Source organism: Taeniopygia guttata, chromosome 2 (assembly GCF_048771995.1).
Source record: "Taeniopygia guttata chromosome 2, bTaeGut7.mat, whole genome shotgun sequence".
Lineage (NCBI taxonomy): Eukaryota > Metazoa > Chordata > Aves > Passeriformes > Estrildidae > Taeniopygia > Taeniopygia guttata.
Genome location: NC_133026.1, coordinates 123,289,523 through 123,312,799, shown reverse-complemented (window position 1 = coordinate 123,312,799; position 23,277 = coordinate 123,289,523). Strand labels below are relative to the sequence as shown.

Sequence of the window (23,277 nt, the reverse complement as noted above, 5' to 3'; positions counted from 1 at the left end):
TAATAAAAAATACATTTTTCTTTTGATAGTTGACTGTAGATGTGAGGACTCTGTATAATTCAACCAAACGGTTGTATGCTGTACAGTCCTGTGCAAATATAATAAAAAAATTAATAATCCTTTTTTTGCTATAAGGCTTTGACCCTACATTTTCACAGCAATATAACTACCATCCAGCCTGTACCATATTTCGCAAGCCTTCAGTCCAAAAATTCAAGCAGTCAATCCATAGTGTCCACCTGCAGCACCCTGAAGTCATATGCTCTGTCAGTCATCTAAAGGCATACAAACTTCCCCGCCTTCATCCCATCGAGACTGGTCATTCTGTTCTTCTACATCATCACCAAGCTCCTCATCGCCTTCTCCCACTTCATTTTCTTCGTATTCTTCATCTCTAGGGAAATCTGTGTCCTGCACCTGGTCTGCTCCCTCTTGCCCTGCGGGCTGAGATTTATCTGCACAGTCTACACAAACTCCGTAACGTCGTGATCCGTGCCTTATTCCAACGCTGGCTGCTAGCATGAAAATCTTCTTACACACCATACACTTATACTTTTTATCCTTTTTATGCACCTATGGAAGAGAAATTTTAACAGCTGAATATAGGCACATCAGGTTACATTTGCATATAGTACTGAAAACTATTAATAAAAACAATAATAATTATTAATCTCAGAATTCCTATTTTTAACTTCTCCAAAAGATACCAAACACTGTTCAGAGTAAGGAAGGAGTACTGGAGATGTATTTATGTATTCCTCAACAGATATGAACTACTGCCCACAAACAAACCACTTTGTTGGAGCTCAGCAGGTCGCCTGTTCTTTACACAGGTGAGCATTCAGTTCACATCTCCTCAGGGTACAGAACAAGACTCAGAAGCAATGAGAGCAGCACAAACCCTTCTACTGCACACAAGATAAAAGCAATTTTCTAAACAATTTAACAATTTTAAATTCTAGAAATATTAAGAAAAAGCAAGAGTTATTACATTCAATAATTCAAAGAGCAAAATTCTTCCACGACTTCTCCCTCTCAACACAATTAAAACCAACATCAACTTTCCAGGTCCCTCAGGTAATTTTTCTGTCCTGTATTTGAGTGTGTGTGTAAAATTGGAAGGCTGCTGTTGACTAACCATAAAGTTTGATTTTGAATTTGGAAGTATGTTGCTTGTACAAGTAACTGAGTTCAGCAATCATATATATTAGTTATTATCTATGAAAAAATTACGTTGAGGACTTCCTTCTTCCATCTGGTGTTCCCACAACAGATTACAATTATGTGCTTAAATATCTCATTTGAAGTCCCACTGAAAAAGTTGCAATTTTAGATAAAAGAGAAATTACCACCCAGGTGAGGGGATAAATAAATTAGGTCATGATACAAATAGTTACTTTGGCTCTGCTGGATAGTCGGTACAGCTGATACATGTGCTTTCCTCAGCCTCTAGACTCCTTATAATACTTCAATGCAAGGCAGAATGTTTGAGGTTTGTTGAACTGAAAGGGGAAGGGAGGAGGGAAAAAACCCCAGAAACAAGAAAAAGTGTTCTGACTTCATCAGAGCCAGAACACTTCAGTTAAAGCGCAGAACTGCACTGAGTTCACTCCACAGCTGTTTTCACATTGTCTGACTTCAAATTCTTCAGCTACAAGTCCTGGTCAGACAATACAGAAAACTGAAAATACAGAAAAAAACAGAAAACTGAAGTTCCTCTACTCTTCCTGGTAGACCACCTAACTCCCACTGCTGCTGTCTTCTCTGGTAAGCCACGAAGGAAGGAGCATGTCCATCAATGAGGCAATAATGCCCAAATTCTCTTAGCCTTTCTGCATATGAGAGATGCTCCATCCCTCCAACCATTTTCATAGCCCTCCCCCGGAGTAGCTCCAACAGTTCCATGTCCCTCCTGTTTTGGGGATGCCAGAGCTGGATGCAGGGCTCCAGGTGGGGTCTCGCGAGGGGCAGAATGCCCTTCCTCACCCTGCTGGCCATGCTGCTTTTGATGCAGCCCAGAATACATGTGGCTGTCTGGGATGAAAGAGCACACTGGTGGCTCATGTCCCACCTCTCACCCACCAGCACCTCCAATCCTTCCTGGCAGGGCTGCTCTCAACATGCTCATCCAACAGACCCTGTAGATACTGAGAATTGCCCCAACCCAGCTGTAGCACTTTGGAGAAGTGCAATTTACCCCACTCCATGTGCTAACTAAGCTTTTCTATATATCTACAAAACATCTTGCAAAATTAGGGGAACTTTTAAAATCACAGCTTGGAGAAATATTATTTTCTCACCACCAACATGATCTTGCTTTTATTACTGCACAAATACACCTTGGATTTTATATAGTATATATTATAATGAAGTCTTAATTTCCTTATAGACTAGATACAAAGTACCTACAAAATATCCAAGACAGATAAAACGTCCTCTGGATCCACAGATAAACAAATACTCAAGTCAAATCCTGAGTTATGCAATGTGCACAGGACAGGGTAAGCTGAACTGCTGGTTATGGTACTGGCAGAATGCAAGTCAGACAAATGTTTACTTTCTGCACCAGATATTTTTCATTCTTTCCTAATCTTAAAGCAGATACTATACTATAGCTTTGTCTAGTTGTGAAATAAACATTTTAGAACTACCTCAAGATATTGTGCAATTGCTGAATTAACAGGGTGCCTTCACAGAAAATGGTGACACAGCATTGTAAACCAATACGTGCTGTTCTACTGCAGTAAAGCTAAGCCAAAACTGCTTTTCATTATCTACAGAATAGTTATATACACTGTATCCCTTTATCACATCCCTTTCAAAGTAATTTTGAAATTACTGTCTTCATTGACAGTGCATTTTCCATAAAGAAAACAAGAGGCACAGTTATTATAAGAAATGTTTATCTTCATCCATTTCAGATCAAGATAAGACAATCTACATTATGTCAAATCAGAAAAGTTTGTTCCAACTACCAAAACACCACTCGTATGTGTGCATACATATACATGAACACTTGAGATTACCTACCAAGGAATGTCTCTTTACATGCTCTCTTCGTGTAAACAGCTTCCCACAGATGTCACAACTGAAAGATCTCACGCCTGTGTGAATGAGCAAGTGTCTCTTTAGTGTTCTTCTGTATTTGGCTACATAATTACAGTGTGGACACTTCAACTTGTTCATGATTAAAGCAGAGGAATCACCTAAAAGATAAGAAGCCATCAGGAGAAAATATGATAAAACACACAATAAATAATTTAAATATGTTCTGTCTAGTGCACAAAAATAAACAGGTGCCAAAACAATAAAGCAAAGCACATGACTTTTCATCAGTGAAATCAGGACAATGCCTGTCTGCAGAAATCAAAAATGCTGCCAAGTTCTGCATATACAATTCTACTAAAAAAAAAAACCACCTACTTGTAACCAAGGCATTTTTACCACAGAAGTCTTATTTCATTAATTGAAGTAAGTTAACTACAATTTACCAATATACCTAGATGTCAGTTATACCAGAAAACATCTTCTTCTGGTTTAGAAACCCTCTAACTCTGCAGCATTTAGACAGTCGCAATCTTCTCTTCCAATATTCTATTTAGAATTACATGCAGGAACTGTCTACGAAGACCTGACTTAAAAAAAGTGTAAGTAAGAATGAATATTGACAAGAGAAGTAAGACACTTAGAGGTAGCAAAATTCTGAAATTCTCAAAAAGGAATTGGTTCAATTTTTCCCTGTTTTCTACTTTGATCTAACAGCAGAAGAAATAAAAAGAGCAGAAAAAACTTCTGGAAGGAGCAATATCTCACTTCTTCCTTACAATGCAGGAGAACTCCATATAGTCTGCTCAAAGGATATATGCAAAACAGGTTTAATAGAGCTGCCTATTACTGTGTGAAAAAGAACACGGGATTCTAGGACGTGGAGAAGGCCACATAGGAATACAAGGATGATTTTCATAATAGCATACTGACTCAACTTACTACAAGTGAGAACTTATGAACATAACCATCTAGAAGCATCCAAAAAGCACTGGCTAAGGCTACGTATGATTACATGCAAGAGTTTCTAATGTTCACGCTGGCAGGAAGAAAGCATAAGTAATTGTGCATTATGTGCACATGCTCATAGGCCTACATCTAGAATTGCCTCCTTTGAGCTTCTAAATCCATCCAAACATGGAAGTTACATTTTGCTAATATTCGCAAGCTTGCATATTGGAGCACTCATGTGAGCTGCATGTCCACATAACATCACATAATGGCTTGCATGAAGAAAAGTAAATCCTATACAGGCAGATATCAGGGACGTATGGTTTAAGAACAGGCAGACTTCCTCAGACCCAGCTTCTAATTTCTTGACTGCCAGCAAATTTCACCTTCTGATGACCACATTTCTTCTACTGTAAACCGCAAAATATTAAAAAAAACCATAAGCCGCATCACAGTAACAGCTCAGTTAAAGAGAAGAGGTAAGCATTATTATTACCCAGTACTTTATATCTTCTTTTTACTGAAGACTTTATGTATTGTAAGGAACTAGCAACAATTAGTTTAGATATGGTGGTGTTTTCAGTATGTTTTCAGACAGAAAAATAATTACAGATAATTGCTTGCTTGAACTGACAGGAGAGATGCTCCGTCTCCATTCTTGCTTGAACTGACATTATTGCAATGATGTTTATTATTTTTAATAGCAAGAATAGCAAGGCATATGCTGAGATCTCCTTTTAAAATTATATTTATTCCCATATCTTAACCATCCTACTTTACAATTTCAAAGGCCATTTATCTGTATTTACTTAGTAAAGGGACAGGCAGCTATCAGGTTATTAAAGACCTCAGGTACCTACACACTCAGTCACAATACTAGAACTGATAAAAATCACATTGTGTTTTGACTCTTCCATACATTTGAATTCCTTTTCCTCCCTCCAAGGAAGTACATTATTCAGAAAGGCAAATGATATGGAAGAAGACTGATTAAATAATCTCCTAACCCTCTACCTACTCTCCATCAGATACACTTACCATTTTCCCAAGCTTCTTTTGGCCAAGATTCTGGCAGCAATCCATACTTGAAATCACTTGAAGTACCCGGTAGCAGCCCATACTTGAAGTCACTTGAAGTACCCGGCAGCAATCCGTACTTGAAGTCATTTGAAGTACCCGGCAACAGTCCATACTTGAAGTCACTTGAAGTAGCTATTAAAGACACATTCTTTCTTTAGCTTCCTGAGTTCTAATCAGTTATCAATCTAATCTGTTTAGCAATATATATCCTTTAAAACTGTGACAAAAAAGTCTCTAACCTTAAAATAGTAATTGTAGCATGTTTTCACATAGCATTCAACACTAAAACAAGAAATAACTGTATTCCTAATTTCAATGAAATGAGTCCATTGACCTACTCTCCACAGCACCATTTCTTCTCCCCATCCTGAGAAAAAACTGAAAGTCTTTTTCATACTACAGGGACTTTGATGGTAAGGATATGTATTCCCTCACCATCATCATGAAGGGGCTGAAAGTTTTTCCATCAGAAAACCTTTCTCTTCAGAACTGCTTTGTGCAGCATCTTCACCTGGACTGCCATAGTAGTCTAGCTGGTAAAGAAGTAAGTATTTTATACTAGATGCATGGTTGGTTTTTTTATTGCCTTAAAATAACTTCATGGTATACATATGTAGTGCTTTAAATACCTTTATTTACATAAAGGATCCTACAGCTATGTCTAAATCCTTTTCTGAATAATCATGTCCATTACTCTATAACCACATCAATTCAAGAGACCATAATTACTTGGAATATAACAGCGTAAAATACTAGTTTGCATATTTACATTTGCTCTTAAGATCTTCTGCAGTTTATGTTGTCTTTGTATCCTTTTTTTCCTCTTTAAAAGAATAAAACCATTCAGAAGTGAACAATGCCTTACAAAGATCTGTGCTTGTTTAATTCTATACTTCATAACAAGAACAGCATCAGTGAACATGGAGTCACACAGAGCACAAAGAACTATAAATAGTACACAAAGCTGCACTAAGAATTTGACAAAATCATATTTGTTGGGCAAAAACTCTTCTGGCAATAGTGCAAATCAATGTTCTCCCCAGTCCCCAAGACAGGAGTTTGTTGGAAATCATGAACTCATAAATCCATTACTTTCCTCACAGGCAAGCAGTTGTTAAATAAACAAACTGCAGTGGTAACTGGCAGATTTCCTTTTATTTCTCTGGATGGTAGTTGGGTCCTCACACTGGATTCCCAATGTCACCACTGTGAAAAGTCTTGAGGAGATGAATTCTTGCTTACAACCCTGAAACTATGCATTTTAATAGTCCAAAGACTTCTTTTTATCCCTACACTGTTCATTCTAAGGATTTTTTGGAAAAGGAAATTCTCTCAGGCTAAACCAGAATTTCATGCAGCTAGTGGCAAGCTGCACATTTAAACACTTCCAACTTGCAGTTTTACTGGAAAAAGGTACAGATTACAAATCCTCACAGCATGAGACACAGCAGTTTCATTTACTGCTCAGGCAGCATTACCACTGGCAGCAGTGATTTGGTCTGCACCATAAGACAACAGTTCAAAAGGATATCACTTAACAAGTAGGAAGCTTATAATTCTTGTTGTTTGCCATTGTCTAATGGATAAGATAGAAAAGCTGGATCATAACTGCCAAACTAGGCATTCCACCAGAGCTTTTAAAAAGCAGAGCTTGAGTGTATGAAGATGAGAAATAGCAGTATTTTAGCTCATCTAACTATCTATTTTGCTGTAAAAGGAAGAAAAGGGAAGGGAATAAAACTCCCTCTCCCTTAAAAACACAAAGAGTGAGGATTTTTTTTTAAATTACTGACTCTAGCTTTAAATTACTGACATAACTTCTCTAATGTCCAAAAGAGGCAAGAACTCCTTATACTAATTTGGAATGATGGACTCCAGCAATGGCATCTCAACAACTCAAGGAAGAGAACACAGATACCCTATAGACATGCCAACTACACATTCCTTTGAGGTGAGAAGGAAGACTTCCTTCTATAATACACTAGAAAGGATTAGAGAGGAAGCTGGGTAAGAGCAAAGATGACGTGATCTTAAGGTTAAAAGCCTCCAAATTAGAGCAGGTTTCAGGATCTAGCAGAGGGGAAAAAAACCAAACTTACTTTTATAACGTTTAAAGTATTAGATCCTTTCTTTATAGATTTCTCTCCCTGTACTAGAATTGTAGCTGAACAGTGAAAGGTCAGTCGGTGATAAAATATTTTAATTGCTTTTCTCTCCCTTATAGGATGAATATCTGTAAGATCAACAGACCCAAGTCCTTACTGCACACAGCTGTGACGTTCTGCTGTGTACAGGCACTATTGTATAGCTTCTTTTAGAATAAGCATACACCAAAGACTGACCATAGGTAAGAGGTGGACCAAGCTGAACATGTTTTATAACACCGTCATTTTGACAATTCTTCTGTATTTAAGAGAACACAAATTAAATGCCACTAGGAACATTTATGTACACATCTGGTATTTAAGTTTGTGGGAACTTAGGAGCTCAAACCCCTGCATAATTCGAGATCTTACCACAAGACTCAGCATAGAGACAAATAAATTTAAGAGCTGTCATCTAGTGTAGGTAGTAGCTACTAAATCTTTCAACCTCCAGCTGAAAGAGAAGACCCACTATAACATGAAAGAACACCAACACAGATACCACAAGAGCTAAGAGTTTGCTACACATGCTTCATGCTTGAGTATACATGACTAAGTAGATAATAATTAAACCTAATGCTTATTCTTGGAATAATTTGTTGACCTAGAAAACCTGATTAAGCACACATTTAATGTGTTCAAAACAAAACAATGCAAAAGGCATATTTAGTGTCTAATTGCTCATTCAAACAAGATAGACTTGAATTACACACAGACTGGAAGCTGGAAGTGCCATACCCAGTCTTTACTACATTCCCCAGCTGGATATAGAGCCTACAGTCAGGTAAGCTTCTACAATGCAACTTATTTACAGACCCCTGTGGCTCATAATATCTTCTCCCATTTCTCCTCTTATCCAGGCTACTGCCCCCTGAAACCCGCTGCAAAACTAGACATAATTATCATCTGACCTGTTCTGGTCAATTTAAAGCCAGATGATAGCCTCTTGATAGGAGGCTGGAAGCAACTATGGGTGCAGTGATACTGGTATACTGGGGATAGGGTGCAAAGGGGGAAAGTATAGACAGATACAGCAGATATTTGAAAAAAAAAAAAAAAGCTAATTATAAGCAATAATATTCTGTGTCTCCAGACTAAACCACCTGATCACCACTTTTCTCTGATCTTAGGTTACCTTTCTACACTTCAGGTGATTGCTAATATGTATAAGTTAACAATCCAAATGTCAATTAACCTCAAACATTTACCCATTCTTCTAGGCTGCATGGTAAAAGGCTATCAGTAACGTGATCTTTTATTAAAGTCAACAATAAGCAAAGTCAAAATAATAAAAAATAAAATAGAATACAAAGAAGCTGATTAATCATCAGCACTAAAATTCACACTATGTTGATTTGAGAAGAGGTAAGGACAGTGTGAAATAAAATAAAGTAGTTGTGTGGCTTTTACACCACTAAGAAAAGCTATCAAAAACATTGTGAAAGGATTTTATGTTCTACTGCATTTGTTCTCAGGAAAGAGGATAACCAGAAGCCAGATACAATGATTTTCAGTTTTGAAGGCAAGAGGTAGGCATTCTCATCAGGAAGAGAAAACATGTCTAAGCCAGAAGCATCCTTAGTTTGACAATCTGATTTATAGCAGAAAATATATTGACTTGGGGGCTAGAAAAGGATACATTACTCAGTAGGTGATAATATGGGAAATAATGAGTTCACTGACAGAAGCCATTGAACAGGGCATTATAGAAAAGGACACACATATGGTGCACTGAGGGAAAAGATACAAAACTTTGCATTAGATACAGCTGTTTGTAGTGAACTTAACTTCTGTTTTCTTTATATATATTAGCACTGCAAACAGTGCCAAAATAATAGCAAAATAAATACTATTTTCACTATATTTTTTGACATTGACTGCTCATCTAATCAATTTAAAAAGACAAAGTAGGCAGGATAAGCAATTAGCCCATAACTTTCAAGGTTTGCAAAGAAAGCAGTGGTAATCTACTGATACAACCTGGATTGCTATTAAAGAGAGCTGGAATTGTTGCTTATGTTAGGTAACACGACAGAGGAAATAGCACTATCAAGACTGACATACTAAGAAGGTGGGGAAAAGAAAGTATTTTGAGCTCCCTTTGTTCCCAGAGTATTCCTCACATATTCAACCTTGCTTCTTCTGAAAAGGTTTATTCTGGAAGCACATTACTGCTCAACTGCCTCTTGCAACAGAGGGCTCAGACATATGCAAGACATTTTGCCAACGCAATCTTACTCATACTCTATCTATTGCTCCAAATTGCTCTCAAATTTTACTATTTTTCATTCATGAAAAGGTGGTATATCGCCGTGATTACAGAGTCACGTCTAGCATAATCTAGCCCGGACAGAAGACCACTAACTGATGCCAAATATATTATGCACTTGCTTTTCAACTTGATTATTGTACCTTCCCTGAAAAATTCCTTTCCAAGAAAGTGAAAGCTATTTTGCTGATCTCCTCCAACAACTATACCAGTGAAACACAAGAAAGTAAAGAACTTTCCTCATGTAGACCATTTATTTGTGACGAAGTTAACTGTTCTCATGGACCCTTTTTAGTAATTTAATGCATTACACTGGGACTCAAAGGGATTTTCAGGCAGAGAAGGTCTGTAGACATGTAGACACCACAAAACCTTCTTCCCCAATCCATTCACACACACACAAAAAAAAAAAAAAAAAAAAAGGCAGCATATTGACAACAGTAATACATAAAACATTGCCTGGAGTTGTAGGCTCAGGGATAGACCATACCGTGAGAATGGTCTGAGAGAACATGCTTGTTTTTGAGATGATCCCTGGGAGAGGGAAATTGAATGAAAGGGGAAGAGGGTGACCCTCAGATATTGCAGTGTTTTCAGATGACTTCTAAAACCTTTGACACCTTCAGTTGTGGATTACACAAGGAATGGGGCAAATAAAGTGGTTAAAGGTCTCTTAAGGAACTTAAATCTTTTAATCAGGGTATCAGCTTAAGGTCTAAAGAAAATATGACAGAGTTATAGTACCATGGAAAAGTAGAAAAAATATACAATTCTTTTTTCTTTTGTAACACAGTCAGTCAAGTGGGGTTTATCCCTACAAGAAATATACACGTCCTGATAAGTCCATCAATCTTGATTTCTTCAAATACAAAGATGCCTGCTGTATTGTAAAGTCCTAATCAGGTCGTGTTATGCTCCTCCCTTACATCATGACAAAAGCTGGGACCAGCACTACACTTTTTCTATACAGGTTTACCTGCTGTTTGTATCCTTCTGAAAAGAAGTTGTTTCTACAGCAAGCTGAATTACATTCCCTAAGAACCCCTACAAAATCAGTTAGGAACCCTCTCGTTCCACCAAGGACTGTTTTAATCCTGCACTTGTTATCCTTTCCCTCACCTCCACCAGAGTACAGCATTATCTAGCCAGAAAATAACAGTAAGAAATTATACACTTGTGGCTTCATAAAGCTACTCGGATATTGCATGCAAGTCTCCTAAAAATCAACAGTCAGTTCCAGAAAGCACAAGCAATACTTCACAGCTGTGTTCTTAAGTCTGAGGATAGGACACTTTATGAAAAAAACAAAACCGCCATGCCCAGATGAAAGACATACCCAAGAAGTGATGAAAATTGACAAAATCACCCTGTGAACAGACATTAAGCATATGATGAATTATGTTCACTGAGCTTTTATGACCTTTTGTAACACTCTGTAAAATTGACTGTAATGGGCTGTCTGCATGGTTATTTTCACTATGGTAAATGGTTAATTGTAGGATGAATGATGGCTGTAAACAGTAAGAGACTTTTTTAGCAGATTATCAACTATGACAAAATACTGATAAGGTGGTAAGATTCCATGTTTTAATTAAACAACTACTTTAGAAGTCTTGAAAACTTAAGTAAAATATAAGTAAATGTAAGGCAGTTCAAGGAATTTCAAACCCATCTTAACTTTTTAAAAACTTCTTTAAAGCTCACCAACATGCTACTTTTACAGAGAAGGTGTTAAACTCACTGGCAATGATGCCTCAGGTTTTAGCTTTTATATTTTTCAGACTCTGTACTGCTTTAGTGTGTAGTTCTGAGCTTCATATTAGGGGATAGTAAGCTCTCATCAGAGTAGGTAGACAAAACAATTCCTTCTCTATCTGGGGCCAAGGACAAATGATCCAAGTTTCAGGCCCAAGAGCATAAACAATGGTAGACCGAATAGAGAAAAACAAGAAGGATTGGATTTCCTAAGCTAAAGCTATAACTGGACAATTAACTCCAATATGCTAATGGACCAGAACTTATAAAAGTGTGAGACCCTATGGCTGGTTGTCCATTTTGGATTCATCGTGGGTGTAGCACTGGCTGGGCTTTTGCATTGCCCAAGGTGCATCCACTGAGGCTTTTTAATAAATACCTACTTTATTCTTTAACTCCATCTAGCCTCTATTCCAGGTCAGCCTTCACAAGGCATCAGCAACACAGGGTGAGAGGAAAAAGTAGCTGACATATCCTTAGTGGATACGAGTAGAAAAACTCCTGTTCAGCAAGGAGCAGTTTAACATATTTGCTTCACTGGAACAAGAGGGGTAGCAGAAGCTTCAGAAAGCTTTTACTGTTTATTATCTAATACTTACCAACTGTACCCAACCGGAAAATTCATTTACTATTGAATTCAAGAAAGTGGCTTCAGGGATAAATTTTTGTAGTGAGAGGAGTGATCTTAAGTAGTAGGCTTCTCTTCCACCCTATCTACGGTATCATCACAAAAGCACCAGACCAACTCAAACCTAAATCAAGGGCACAGAAACTCACCCTGCATGTAACTGACAGTTCATAATCACTGGTGTTATCCCCATCAGAACATGACAAAGCATAATAGTAGAAGCTCGTTTCTGTTTTAGCAACCAACGGGAGAGCACGCTCCTTAGCTCTGAACATAAGAATTTACTATTCTTTATTTTTCTTCTTATAGAATTGTCATATCTATTCCAGATGACATTTCTGTATGGATTTTTGCCTCTCAGTACCTATTATTTTTGGTAGTTTTTCATCCCCACAAGAAATTTAATCTAAAACTAAAAAGTTATTGTATAACCTGCAGGTTACTCTACAACTCATTCCTGACATTCTTCCAACTCTCCACTCCTCCCTCTTCCACCTCCTCTTTGGCACAGAGGGAGCAGTTAAAAGAAGAGTATTTAAGAGTGGAATCTACCTGCAAAGCAAAGAAAAAGAGCCACAAGCAGAAGAGAAAGAATATAAATGCTGAAGAATGGACTATGGGTGAAAAGTAAGCTATATGAAGCCCGACTTCAGTCGCTCTTCTTGTTTCAAGCAATATGTATTCAAGAACTTAGTAAAAGCGAAGATATCATTACAAAAATATTAGATATGGCTTCCAAAAGAATTCTGATACTGACAGACTATGTAACTAGGTACTTCGGAACATATATGGTGTGCTCTGAAAATACCAAAGAGATCACTGGTTGATGAGTATTTTAGAACTCTCTAAAATAAAATTCCCCCTGCAGTCACAGAACTTTTCAATGGTTTTGGACAGACATCACAACACATATGTACAGTATGCTCTGTCTCCAATACAGTTTTTTTCCGCACAATGCTACATGGATGTATTTTGTGATTTAATTCTTTAGCATAACAAATTACTGGAAACATTGGTGCTTCTGTTAAAAAAAAAACAAAACCCACACAACAACAACACCAAAACAAACAAAAACCCACAAACAAACAAAACAACAAAAAAAAAACCCAAGGACTAAACATACTGCACTGCCCATGCCCTCCATTTATTTCTCCAAGAAATCTTCACAGCACACATACAAGATTCCACAGAACCCAAACAATTATTTGTATCTGTTGCTGGTGCCATCACACAGTAGGCATATTCTCTGTATTTCCATCAGTAAAAGACACTAAATATTTACCACCTATCAATAGAAATCACATGCTAAATTCTGTCAGAAATTTTGTATTTGTGCAGCTAATGCACACATCCTCAGCTCTTGCTCCAGTCCCTCTGTGGTCCTTTTTTGTGGCACTGCAACTAGAGCAAGTAGTGTAGCCCAGAACAGGCAGAATTATTGTGTGGGTGCTGAGGACTCAACATCCCCCACTATCTGCAGCTAAAGGTGCTTCACTTAGGCTAGATCTAACCTGATTCTGTGGACATGAGGCATATTAGTGACTGTCATATTCCTGAAACACAGCTTCTATCCTCAACTCAGCCAGAAGGAACCCTGTGCAGTCTAACAAAGCTTTGCCAGTATGAAAAGTAGAGGAAATTCACTTCACAAGCACAACTCCCGAGTAAAGCTAAAGCAGACATACCCAGAGTTCAGAGATGAAGACCAGAGATAAGTAACAAGCATTTGCAGAAGTGCTTCTGAGCACAGCTGCTTCTCCAGAGCTGCTCTTTTGCGTCACATTACTCACTAAGAACATGAAAGTCTCTTGTACTGGAGAAACATCCCCAGTTCCAGCCCGCAGTGCTCTGCACTGGCACATGTCACCGCTGTGCCCAGGCACTGCTGGGTCCCCACGTGCCCCCTGTGGGACTACGGCTCGTCTGTGTCCCCCACCCCCGTGGGCAGGAGCAGAGCAGAGCCCCTGGAGGAGACATCCACAGTTCACTGATGTTTAAAGCAGGCATGCATTTTAAACTGCTTCAGAAACAGGACACATCTAAAGAACTTTGTTCCAGCTGTGTCTCAAATCCACCCCTAACTTGGCTCCTAAATTGCAGTAAGTTTTCAAAACTATTAATTCATCAAAAAGTGAGGCAGGCAAATGACAGTACTTCAAATGCATACATTAACTATTCATACAGCATAATATTTTAAAAAATAAAAAACCAAACATTACGTAGTCAGGTACTGCAGTCAATAGTTTAATTTTCAAATTACATAATTGACAATAAGCAATATTTACCTGCTTCTTCTTTAATAAATGACAAATCTTCTTCTGGATATGGGACTGACGGTTGCAACACTGAGCAATCTTCAGAGTTCTCTTCAGTATTAGGTGGTATATTATAAATAAATCTCTTTGCAGTTTGGTTTTTCCTTCTTGCTTTTCCAGGTTCTTGAACTGATTGTCCCTGTGCACTCATGTCATTCCACACAAAAACTTTTCCCTCACCTTGAGATTCATTTTCAGCCATTTCAGGTGAGCTGTCCTGGACCCAACTGCAGTCATTCATTTGGTAGCTTTCCATTTGGCCGTCATCAATAGGGTAGGGATCATTCTCAGTTTTTATGCTACTTGCCAAGTTGGTAAGGTTTCGTGTTGCCCAGAAGCTGGCAACTTTTTGATCCCTAGGAGATAAACCATCCCTACTAACAGATCTTCTGTTGTAATCCACTACAACAGTCTCTGGAGCTTCCGATTTTATACTTATGTTTAAGGCATCTTTAATGAAGTTGCGGCAGGACTGGACAACCTCGGTCATCTGAAGGTAGCTGGCCACCGACATCACTTCAATGGCGTTTTGGCTCGTAAGCACGAGGTTACCAGAATACAAGAAGTCCAAGATGACAGAAAAACCTTGAACAGCAACAACATCTAAATAGGTAACAGTGGTTTGGTTACGGCTTTCTTTGTTTGTAAAGCAATACAGAGTCTTAAAGAAGCGGCTGCCTGCAACCAGGATGTTCTTGTGAGCTCTGAAGACCCTCCCACTCACCACAATATTAACATCACAAAGAATGCCTTTCTTCCTCTGCTCATTGAGCTCTTGCAGGAGCTGATAGCAGTACGAGTTCTCATTTGGCCTGCTGTTAAAATCACAGTATCCTTCATTATTCAGTTCTGATGGTAACTCTGCCTCCTGCAATTAAAAAAACCGCACAAACATAATTAGTTCTTAATAAATGCTCTCCCTAGCTCTTCAACACGATAATAACGATATGAAAATAAACTAAAGAAGATTTTATTTATGTTCTTGGTCACAAAGGCAGACAGGAATATACAAATAACAAGACATTTCTGAAAACTAAAAATCATGCTCTCATTCTGCACCTTCCACCCCCAAATTTGAAACAAGCAGAACTAGATTTGCCTTGAGGACAAAGGAAGGGAAATTTCAGCCAAAAGTAAGGAAATATATAGCTGAGTGTCAAGTACTTGTTATTCCTAACCCACATATATTAAAGATTCAGAAGCCTCTCTTTCCAAAGATTTAACTACATGATTCTTACATATCAAATCCCTTGTACTTCCCCAGAAATCTCCAATTAAACAATTAAGCAGAATCCGGATAAATGATTCAACATTTTCTTCATGCTGAGATATGAACAGACACAGATTAGGTGTGTATATCCCAATCTGTCTTGAATGTTTTAAAGAAAACATATTGCTAAAGTAGATATAACAGCAAATGTATTTCTTATACAGTTTTACAAATTAAGTATTTATCCTTTGCTTTTTAACTGCAGCAGGTTTAGGATTAAACAGTGTATCACATGACAAGCAGAATAAATATAAATACTGCAGATGACAAAAAACCTCCCGACTTAAGCTTCCATTACAATACTTACCTCAGACTTCCTTGAAATAAGCCTCCCAAACTCTCCACTGGCAACACTGGCACAATACTTATTACACACACACAACCTTTTTAAGATGTGATCTTAAACACGGCTTCAAAATTTGCTAAAACCTGATATTTTCAGAAAATCCAACACCAAGACATAATTAATTATTAAAGATTAGTTCAGAGATAGAGATTAAGAGATCTGAACTGGGTTTTAGAGCACAAAGAAGACTTCTAACTCATGTTTAGATAAAGATGATTCAGAGATGCTACAAAGCAGCAGCTAGGAGAAAGCAGAAAACACAGACTGGCATATTTGGGACCATACTTATATGGGCTGACATATGCTGCCATCAAGAACAGCAACAATGACAGTCTGTTTCATACTAGATCTCCAAGATTCTTTCTTCTTTCCTAGCAAACAAGGAAAGCCAAAAAATTGATAGCTCAAGCCAAATCATTATTTTCTTCTCTCATCTCCTAAAACACCTGATTAGCGAGCTAGAGCTGCCTCAACAGCTCAATGTTAGCACTGTCATGAGTCCATGAGCTATGATGGGACTAAAATACACATTGCAGGAAAGTACTACTCTTAATTTGGGACTATGGCAGAAACCATGCATATTTTAAAAGTCACTGTTTATATGTAACCAATGTATATTTTAAAAATCACTTTACACCCCACAGACATTAGTGGATTAAATCAGTACTCATCTCAATTTATAATCCCAGTGTGGATCACTGGAATGACTACTGAGGCTGTAACTACATCTAAAGTGGTGTTTACATCTATAAGCAGCAAATAAGGCCTGGTATAACCAAAACAGAAGCTGTGCCATTTCAGCATCTCCTGCAGAGAAATTTCAGTTTGCTGTCACATTCAAGTTGCTTCTGAATCTCTACCCTTCTCAGAAAAACACTTCATTAAAGAGGAAGACATAAAAGCAATTAGGCTTTTATGTGAAAACAAGCAACAGATCTTTGCCCAACCTCATCTTAATTTTTTTTGTGTACTTTATGACACATGCCAAGTACTACCTCAGATCAAGGCTGTGAAACAATTTGCTCCAGGTGTGGGACAGCTAAGGCTGTCACTCTAAGCTCTCAGATTTGGGTTCTGGACTAGCTTCCTGTCACGTTAGCAATGGAGCACTGCACAGTTTCAAAACACCAATTACACTGGCACTGGATCAGATTAAGATGAAAATGACGGTACCCTAAAGTGCTGTCATGTCACCAGTGACTTGCACCTCACACAGTAAATGTTAGATAGATGCTATGATAGCTGCCAATTTCATTTGCTAAGAATACATTAAACACCACATAAAATTTAAAAAACAACCTGCAGCAGTTCTTTTCTTTTGACAAATGTCTGATTAAATAATGGAGAGAGAGTACATTTTAACTAATCAAGTATAAATACTTGATTTTGTCCAAGCTGGGGCAAAAAAAAAAAAAAAAAATTATATTTACAATGTGGGGTTTTTGTTTCCTGAGAACAGGACAAGCCAGCAAAGTGAAGAGAAGCTGCAGATCACAAATGTGCTACAGAAAAACAAGACTGAAATCTTTATTACAACAAGACCAGAAGGCTGAGTGGAAAAATAAGGTGTTATGCAACCTGTGTCCAAGCTATTAGGGGTGTGTGTTGGAGAAAAAAGATCAATCAGTATTACAGCTTTAATTTAATTTAATTTTTAATTTACAAAAGTGGATGCATAAACATTTCTAAAACTAACCGCAGTACTAAAACCAACTATTTTTCTGCTGGTATGGTACAACATTAACCTTAGTGCCACAACTCAAATGAAGTCCTGACATCTGAGCAGTTATCAAGTCCATGAACACCAAGTATGACAAGTAGAACTGATATTTATTATAAGAAAAATGAATAAAATAATATTACTTTGAGAAAACTCAAATATATTCGAGAGATTTAGACATTGATACCGAAAAAACACAATACAGTTCAACAGGAGGCAAGATGCAGAAAACAATTACAGGAAAAAGTGTATTTGCAAACTTCTGTAACTTTCATGACACGTCATCATAAGGGTTCTGTTTTTCTAATGAGAACAAACTAATGATATTTGTGTAGATGTCAACTATATTTTCAGAATACAGACCCCATAATCTCATCAACTAAGTTACCCCAACACCAAATCACCTCATCCTTTAATAAACACTAGTAAGGAATAAAAGAAAAATCGCACAATTACATTTCAATTTATGGAATCTTCAGTGTTTTAAGTAAAAACTTCTCTCTGTGGGTGAGATTAAGAAGTGCTGTAACAGAACAGAGACTGCTTAAGGAAACTAACATTGTGCTCAGTTTCAATAGAATACACACAAAGATATATTACTATTTTATATACATAATTCACTACTTAAACTTGCCCAAAAGCTAACAGGAGCAGAAACAGATCATCAAAAATTGCTACTAGAAGTTTACTTTGTTTTGTTTTCTTTCCCCTACTGTCCCTGGAAGGAAAAACAGAGAGGGCAGGAAGAATTAAGAAAAACCCAAACTAACCTAACTACAGATTCCATCTCGGATGCATGTATATGAAAAGTAATTATGCCACATTTTTTAATCCCTTCCCCACTACCACATCTTGCTCTACAGCAGTTCCCTGTGCCCCCAGATTAATTCTTACTCTGGTAAATGTGTCTTTTAAAAAAGTAAGCTATCAGCAGCTTCTTAACCATGTGCAGAGGAAAATTCTCAAAATATGGTTCCATCAGCTGCACACGATGTTCCACTGTTTCTGTAAACACACAGCACCACTCACAGACAATTCAGCAATTCCAAATTATTTCATCAATTGCCTAATATCGAAGTGATTAGTTTGAGGTTTGATAAAAACACTACATGAAAATACACTGATAGTGTTTACTCTAAGGCCTGATGTCCTCCTCAACTTCTTCACTCTGCTAAGAGTAAGTCAAGAAGCTAACTCAGAACACTGTAATGTAACTCTAAAATCTGAAGCATGACTTCCATTCATCACTGCTCACATAATGCAAACAATTCCAGTTCACATGGAAAAAATAACACATCAAAGGCCTTCCTCCTTTTGGAGAGCTTCTGCTTTAAACCAACATGCCTGTTAGACTGGAGAAAGCTTTTCTGGCAGTATTTCCAAAGCTTAGCTTTAAATTATGTCCAGAAAGAAAATGTTTTAAGAAGATGGTTTTAGGAGAGGACTCCCCAGCAGCCAATAAATCTGCATCTTATGGACCCAAATTCATCAAAGAATTAAAATATTTTGCCACAATGTCCCACTAAGCATCCATTTCTGAAGATTTCTGCAACACAGTAGTCTGTTCACTACAAAAACAAAGGTAGCAAAAATCTGTCAAGATGATGATAGATTTCCTTAAGCTTTAATGTGGAGAAAAATTATTTTAAAAACTAGAATAGAAAAGGATTCAAGAATTTGGTCTTAGAAAGAAGCATAGGCTGACAGCTCAATACCCTTGAATTACAGCAGCTGCAACCACTTGTGATGTATTTTGGCATTCCAAATTAAATGTATCCCAAAAATAAACTGAAATCATCACTCATTTCTTCACGAGTGTAATATCCAACAGACCTATAGAAATTTCCACTGCTTTACTGTCTTAACACCTTCGATTTCCTTTCTGTGCTTGAGTGGTGGCACTATGCCATATGTTTATTAGCAGCTGCTAAACATGCCCTGCAGTTGAGGCTTGTCAAGTCCATAATACATGTGTGCTGTCTCTAACACAAAGGCTGAAAGATCTCTCCCAAGTTTCATTAAACCTAAACAGCTTTGCTGCCTCATTATGTATGTTGGAAATACGGTCAGGGTACAAAGTACCTACTTTTGTTCCAAGGATCTGGTATCATGGCGTTTAGAAAAAAATGGGGCTATTGTTTTGGTATTAATTTAAACATATGTATCAAAAGAAATTCAAGTGCCATTAAGAGTATGAAAGCATACGGAAATTAAACATAGAAGGGAAAGAAAACAGATTCTTAATCAGGTTTTTGATAAAGCAATGGTAACGTCAAAGTTTGCCACAAGTAGACTGACTCCTGAAAACCTGCAATTCCTTCCCTCGTGAGAAGTTTTAAACGGAAATGTAATTGCAGAAGGATGCACAAAGCACTGTTTTCCACTCAAAAAAAAAAAGCATCTCTTTATAGCTACCTTTGTCCCAACCTTATCTTTAGTACAGTGTAGAAGAACCACTGACTCATCTATTCTACTGTTTCATTTATTATTACAGTTAGTACAAATATTTTTTCTTAAACTACCAGTGGTATAAAAGCAGATTCATTTTTAAAAATATTCCCATGACAATGAAAGGTCCTCAAATAAACACAATCTTCAAATACATACTTACATTAACTTGTAGACTACTGTGATAACAGCCCAATATTCTGTCCTCCCTTCCACCCTCCCAGTATTTAACAGTTTTACAAGACACAGGGTAAGAGGACAGAAAGAAAAAAAAAAGTTATCTGAATAGAGAAAAAAATGCTTGAAATAGCTTATATTTAAATACAGCTAAAACAGAGTGAGAGAAGCTTCCAAATGTAGCAGGGATTAGCAGCATCCACTAACACAGGAGGCTACACAGTTAACAACATACTTCTACAGAGTAATTATTCACAACTCAAAGTTAGGAGCTAGGCAACAAGACAGTAAGGAATATGCTACAATAGCATTATGCAAAACTGGAACATTTTCAAAGCTATGAAGAAGTAAAAGAAACAAAGAATATAAGTCTCTTAATTAGAAACAACTCATTGAAAGCAAGTTTAGAAAAAACATTGCACAGTGAATAGCAAACCCCAGAAGACTGAAGAAAACTGAGAGGATGACCTACTACCACATAACATCTGTAACAATAGGTACTATAAAACTACACTCACTGAAAAGGTAGTATTAATCATCTTAAAAAGTGAATGTTGCATTTGTAAATCCAAAAATAATATTTTTGATAACCCCTATTTGTGCACCATAAGGTTTCCCCTGCAGTCCTGCAATAGATTCACAAAAAATTTGCATACATTTTCCAAGTAATTCTAAGAAAACCATAGCTCACCTAACGTTTTATAAATCATTCTGTAATCCTGATATCCTGCACCAACATTTGACTAGCAGCTCTTGTCCAAGGTACCCTGAGCTCCTTAAGAGTGCTCAAGCAATAACCTCAATCTAACTACCGCATTACATTTCAGACTCCAAATAAAGCTACCCAACCAGGGTGGGTGTTTTAATTAAAACTGAATTCTAAATGCAGAAAAACGGAGTGACTAATCAATTAATTCCGGCTAACAGCCTAACAATTCAAGGACTAGCCTAACCTGAAGCAACACTTAGCTAATGCCCGCAGGCAAGTTTAACGCCAGCGAAGCGATCCAGCGAACTTTAGCAAAACAGGAATCCCTAGGAAAAAAGGCTGCAGATTCAACACAAGTATTCTTTATGGGCTTTTCATCCACATATATTCTAGGGCAAGCCCTGCCTCATTCGTGAAAGCAGCCAAGAAACACAATGATTTGAAGTTCAGCGGAGAACGAGAAGAGTTTCACTACTCCTACAGCGCTAGAGGAGCGCTGGCATAGTAACACGGCTTTCAGGAAACCACATGTTTATCTCAAACACACACTAAGCGATTGCAGACTTCTTGCTCAGCAACTCAATCTAAGGCAACGCAATCGGGAAAAAAAGATTTCAGCGCGAAGAACTTAAATACACGGAGTTATCCGATTAGTGCACCGGGGCCACACCGCTAAGCACGGCAGAGCGATTCCAATTTCACGCCGCCGAGCCCCCATTTCACAAGCGGTCGCTGGCCGGACACTGCCCTCCCTCCGCCGGTACCGCAGGAGGAAGTTGTAACGAGCGTATTTAAATCAGTGCTGTGACACTGGGATTCGTACGCAACTTTTTTCCCACATCGCCGCTTTATCTTCACGAGATAAACAGATGAACTAATGAAAGGGGCACCCGCCAGGGCCGGACAGACAACGGGAATGGAATACAGCCACAAATGAGAGCTCGTGCTGTGTTTGTGTACCTGACCACATCCAGCGGGAGAGTCACCCCAAATCCCAGAGGGGGCTCGTCTACCGCTCCGGACGCGGCGAGCGAGAGCAACGCGGCGTGGCCAGCCCGCCGGCCAACATCCACCTCGAGAGCCATTTAAAGAAGTTCACACACGTGAGCACAAGAAAACCTCACCTTTGCAGAGGGGAGGCCGGGATTGCCCCTCCCTCCCCGCCGCCCCCTCCCCGTCCCGTGCCGTACCTGCTCGGCGCTGCCGGGCTCGTTGAGGCGATGCTCGGCGGAGAGGTGGTGCCGCAGGAGCAGAGTGCGCTTGTAGTTGCGGGTGCCCTTGCAGAGCTCGTCGTGCCCCCCGGGCAGGGGCGCGCCGGACATGATCACCTCGGGGGGCGCGGCAGCGGCCACGGCCGCGGTGCACCAGGCGCAGGACATGAGGCCGGTCTCCTGGCAGTAGTAGAGCCACGGGAACTCCTTGAGCCAGGAGCCCTGGAAGGAGATGTGCAGCTTCTGCAGCAGGGACTTGGGCCTGGCCAGCGGGAAGTGCCGGATGCTCTCCCCCTCGCCGCTGCCCTCCGCCTCGTCCCCGCCGTCGCCCCCCGACCGCCGGCTGCTGCTGCAGCTGCCGCCCTCGGCGCCGCTGCCATCGCCCAGGCTGCCCCCTTCGCCGTCCTCCTCGTCGTCGCTGCTGTCACTCAGCGAACCCCCGTCCTGGACCAGCTCCTTGCCCTCCAGCAGCCCCTCCGTCTCCAGTCCCTCCGCGCCCTCCAGCTCCATCTCCTCGTCCGCCCCCCGCCCATTGAAGTGCTTCCGCGGCCAGGCCGCGGCCTCGCAGCCATTGTTGGCGGCGGAGTGGGCGGCCAGAAGCCCCCCGCCGCCGCGGAAGGCCAGAGTCCGGCGGTTCCTCTCGGCGAACATGGGGCCGGCGGCGGCGGGGGGCGACGCCGCGTCCTGGGGCAGCAGCAGCTCCTTCTCCTCGGCGGCGGTGGCCTCCAGCTCCTCGGCCTCCAGCCCCTCCAGCTCCGCCTCCTCGTCCGCCCCGCGCCCGTTCAGCGCCTCGGGGTCCTGCCGCTCCCAGGCCTCGGCCCCCGCCGCCGAGGCGGCCGCCGCGGAGGTGACGAGGCCGCCGCCGCGGAACGCGAGCGTCCGCCGGTTTATCTCCGCGAACATGGCGGGCGCACCCCGCGCCCCCCGCCCGGCCGAGCGCTCCGTCCGCCGCGGGAACGGGGCGGGGGAAGGAGGCGCCCGGCTGCCGTGCGGGGGCGGCGGCCGAGAGAAGCGAAGTCCGGCCGCTCGCTCCCCGCTCCCCCGGGTCCGGCCTGGATCGCGGCGGGCGCGGGGCTGCCCACAATGGATCCCGCTCGATCGCTCGGCGGCGGCGGCGCTTCCGTCCCGACAGGCCCCGGATCGGGTCGGGTGGCAAATGAACAACGGGCTGCCCACAATGCACCGCGGCCGCCGCCCGCCGCCGCCGCA

General features: G+C 40.1%; 1 protein-coding gene across 1 annotated transcript; it reads right to left on the bottom strand.

The window, feature by feature from the left end:
• Positions 1 to 23,230, bottom strand: ZBTB10 (zinc finger and BTB domain containing 10). The gene is made up of 5 exons (XM_030266359.4): positions 22,048 to 23,230; positions 14,158 to 15,055; positions 5,035 to 5,208; positions 3,031 to 3,206; positions 1 to 573 (listed from the first exon to the last, which is right to left on the bottom strand). The coding sequence occupies exons 1-5, from the start codon at positions 22,969 to 22,971 to the stop codon at positions 268 to 270; spliced, it is 2,478 nt and encodes an 825-aa protein (XP_030122219.1). The 5' UTR covers positions 22,972 to 23,230; the 3' UTR covers positions 1 to 267.
• Between the last annotated feature and the right edge of the window lie 47 nt (positions 23,231 to 23,277).

What these genes read in the sequence shown, in the direction of transcription:
- ZBTB10 (XM_030266359.4), bottom strand. Translation starts at nt 22,971, where the DNA reads ATGTTCGCGGAGATAAACCGGCGGACGCTCGCGTTCCGCGGCGGCGGC. An exon ending in AGCCCGGCAGCGCCGAGCAG is followed by an intron (nt 15,056 to 22,047) that starts GTACGGCACGGG and finishes TTTTAATTGCAG; the next exon opens with GAGGCAGAGTTACCATCAGA. An exon ending in ATTTATTAAAGAAGAAGCAG is followed by an intron (nt 5,209 to 14,157) that starts GTAAATATTGCT and finishes TGTCTTTAATAG; the next exon opens with CTACTTCAAGTGACTTCAAG.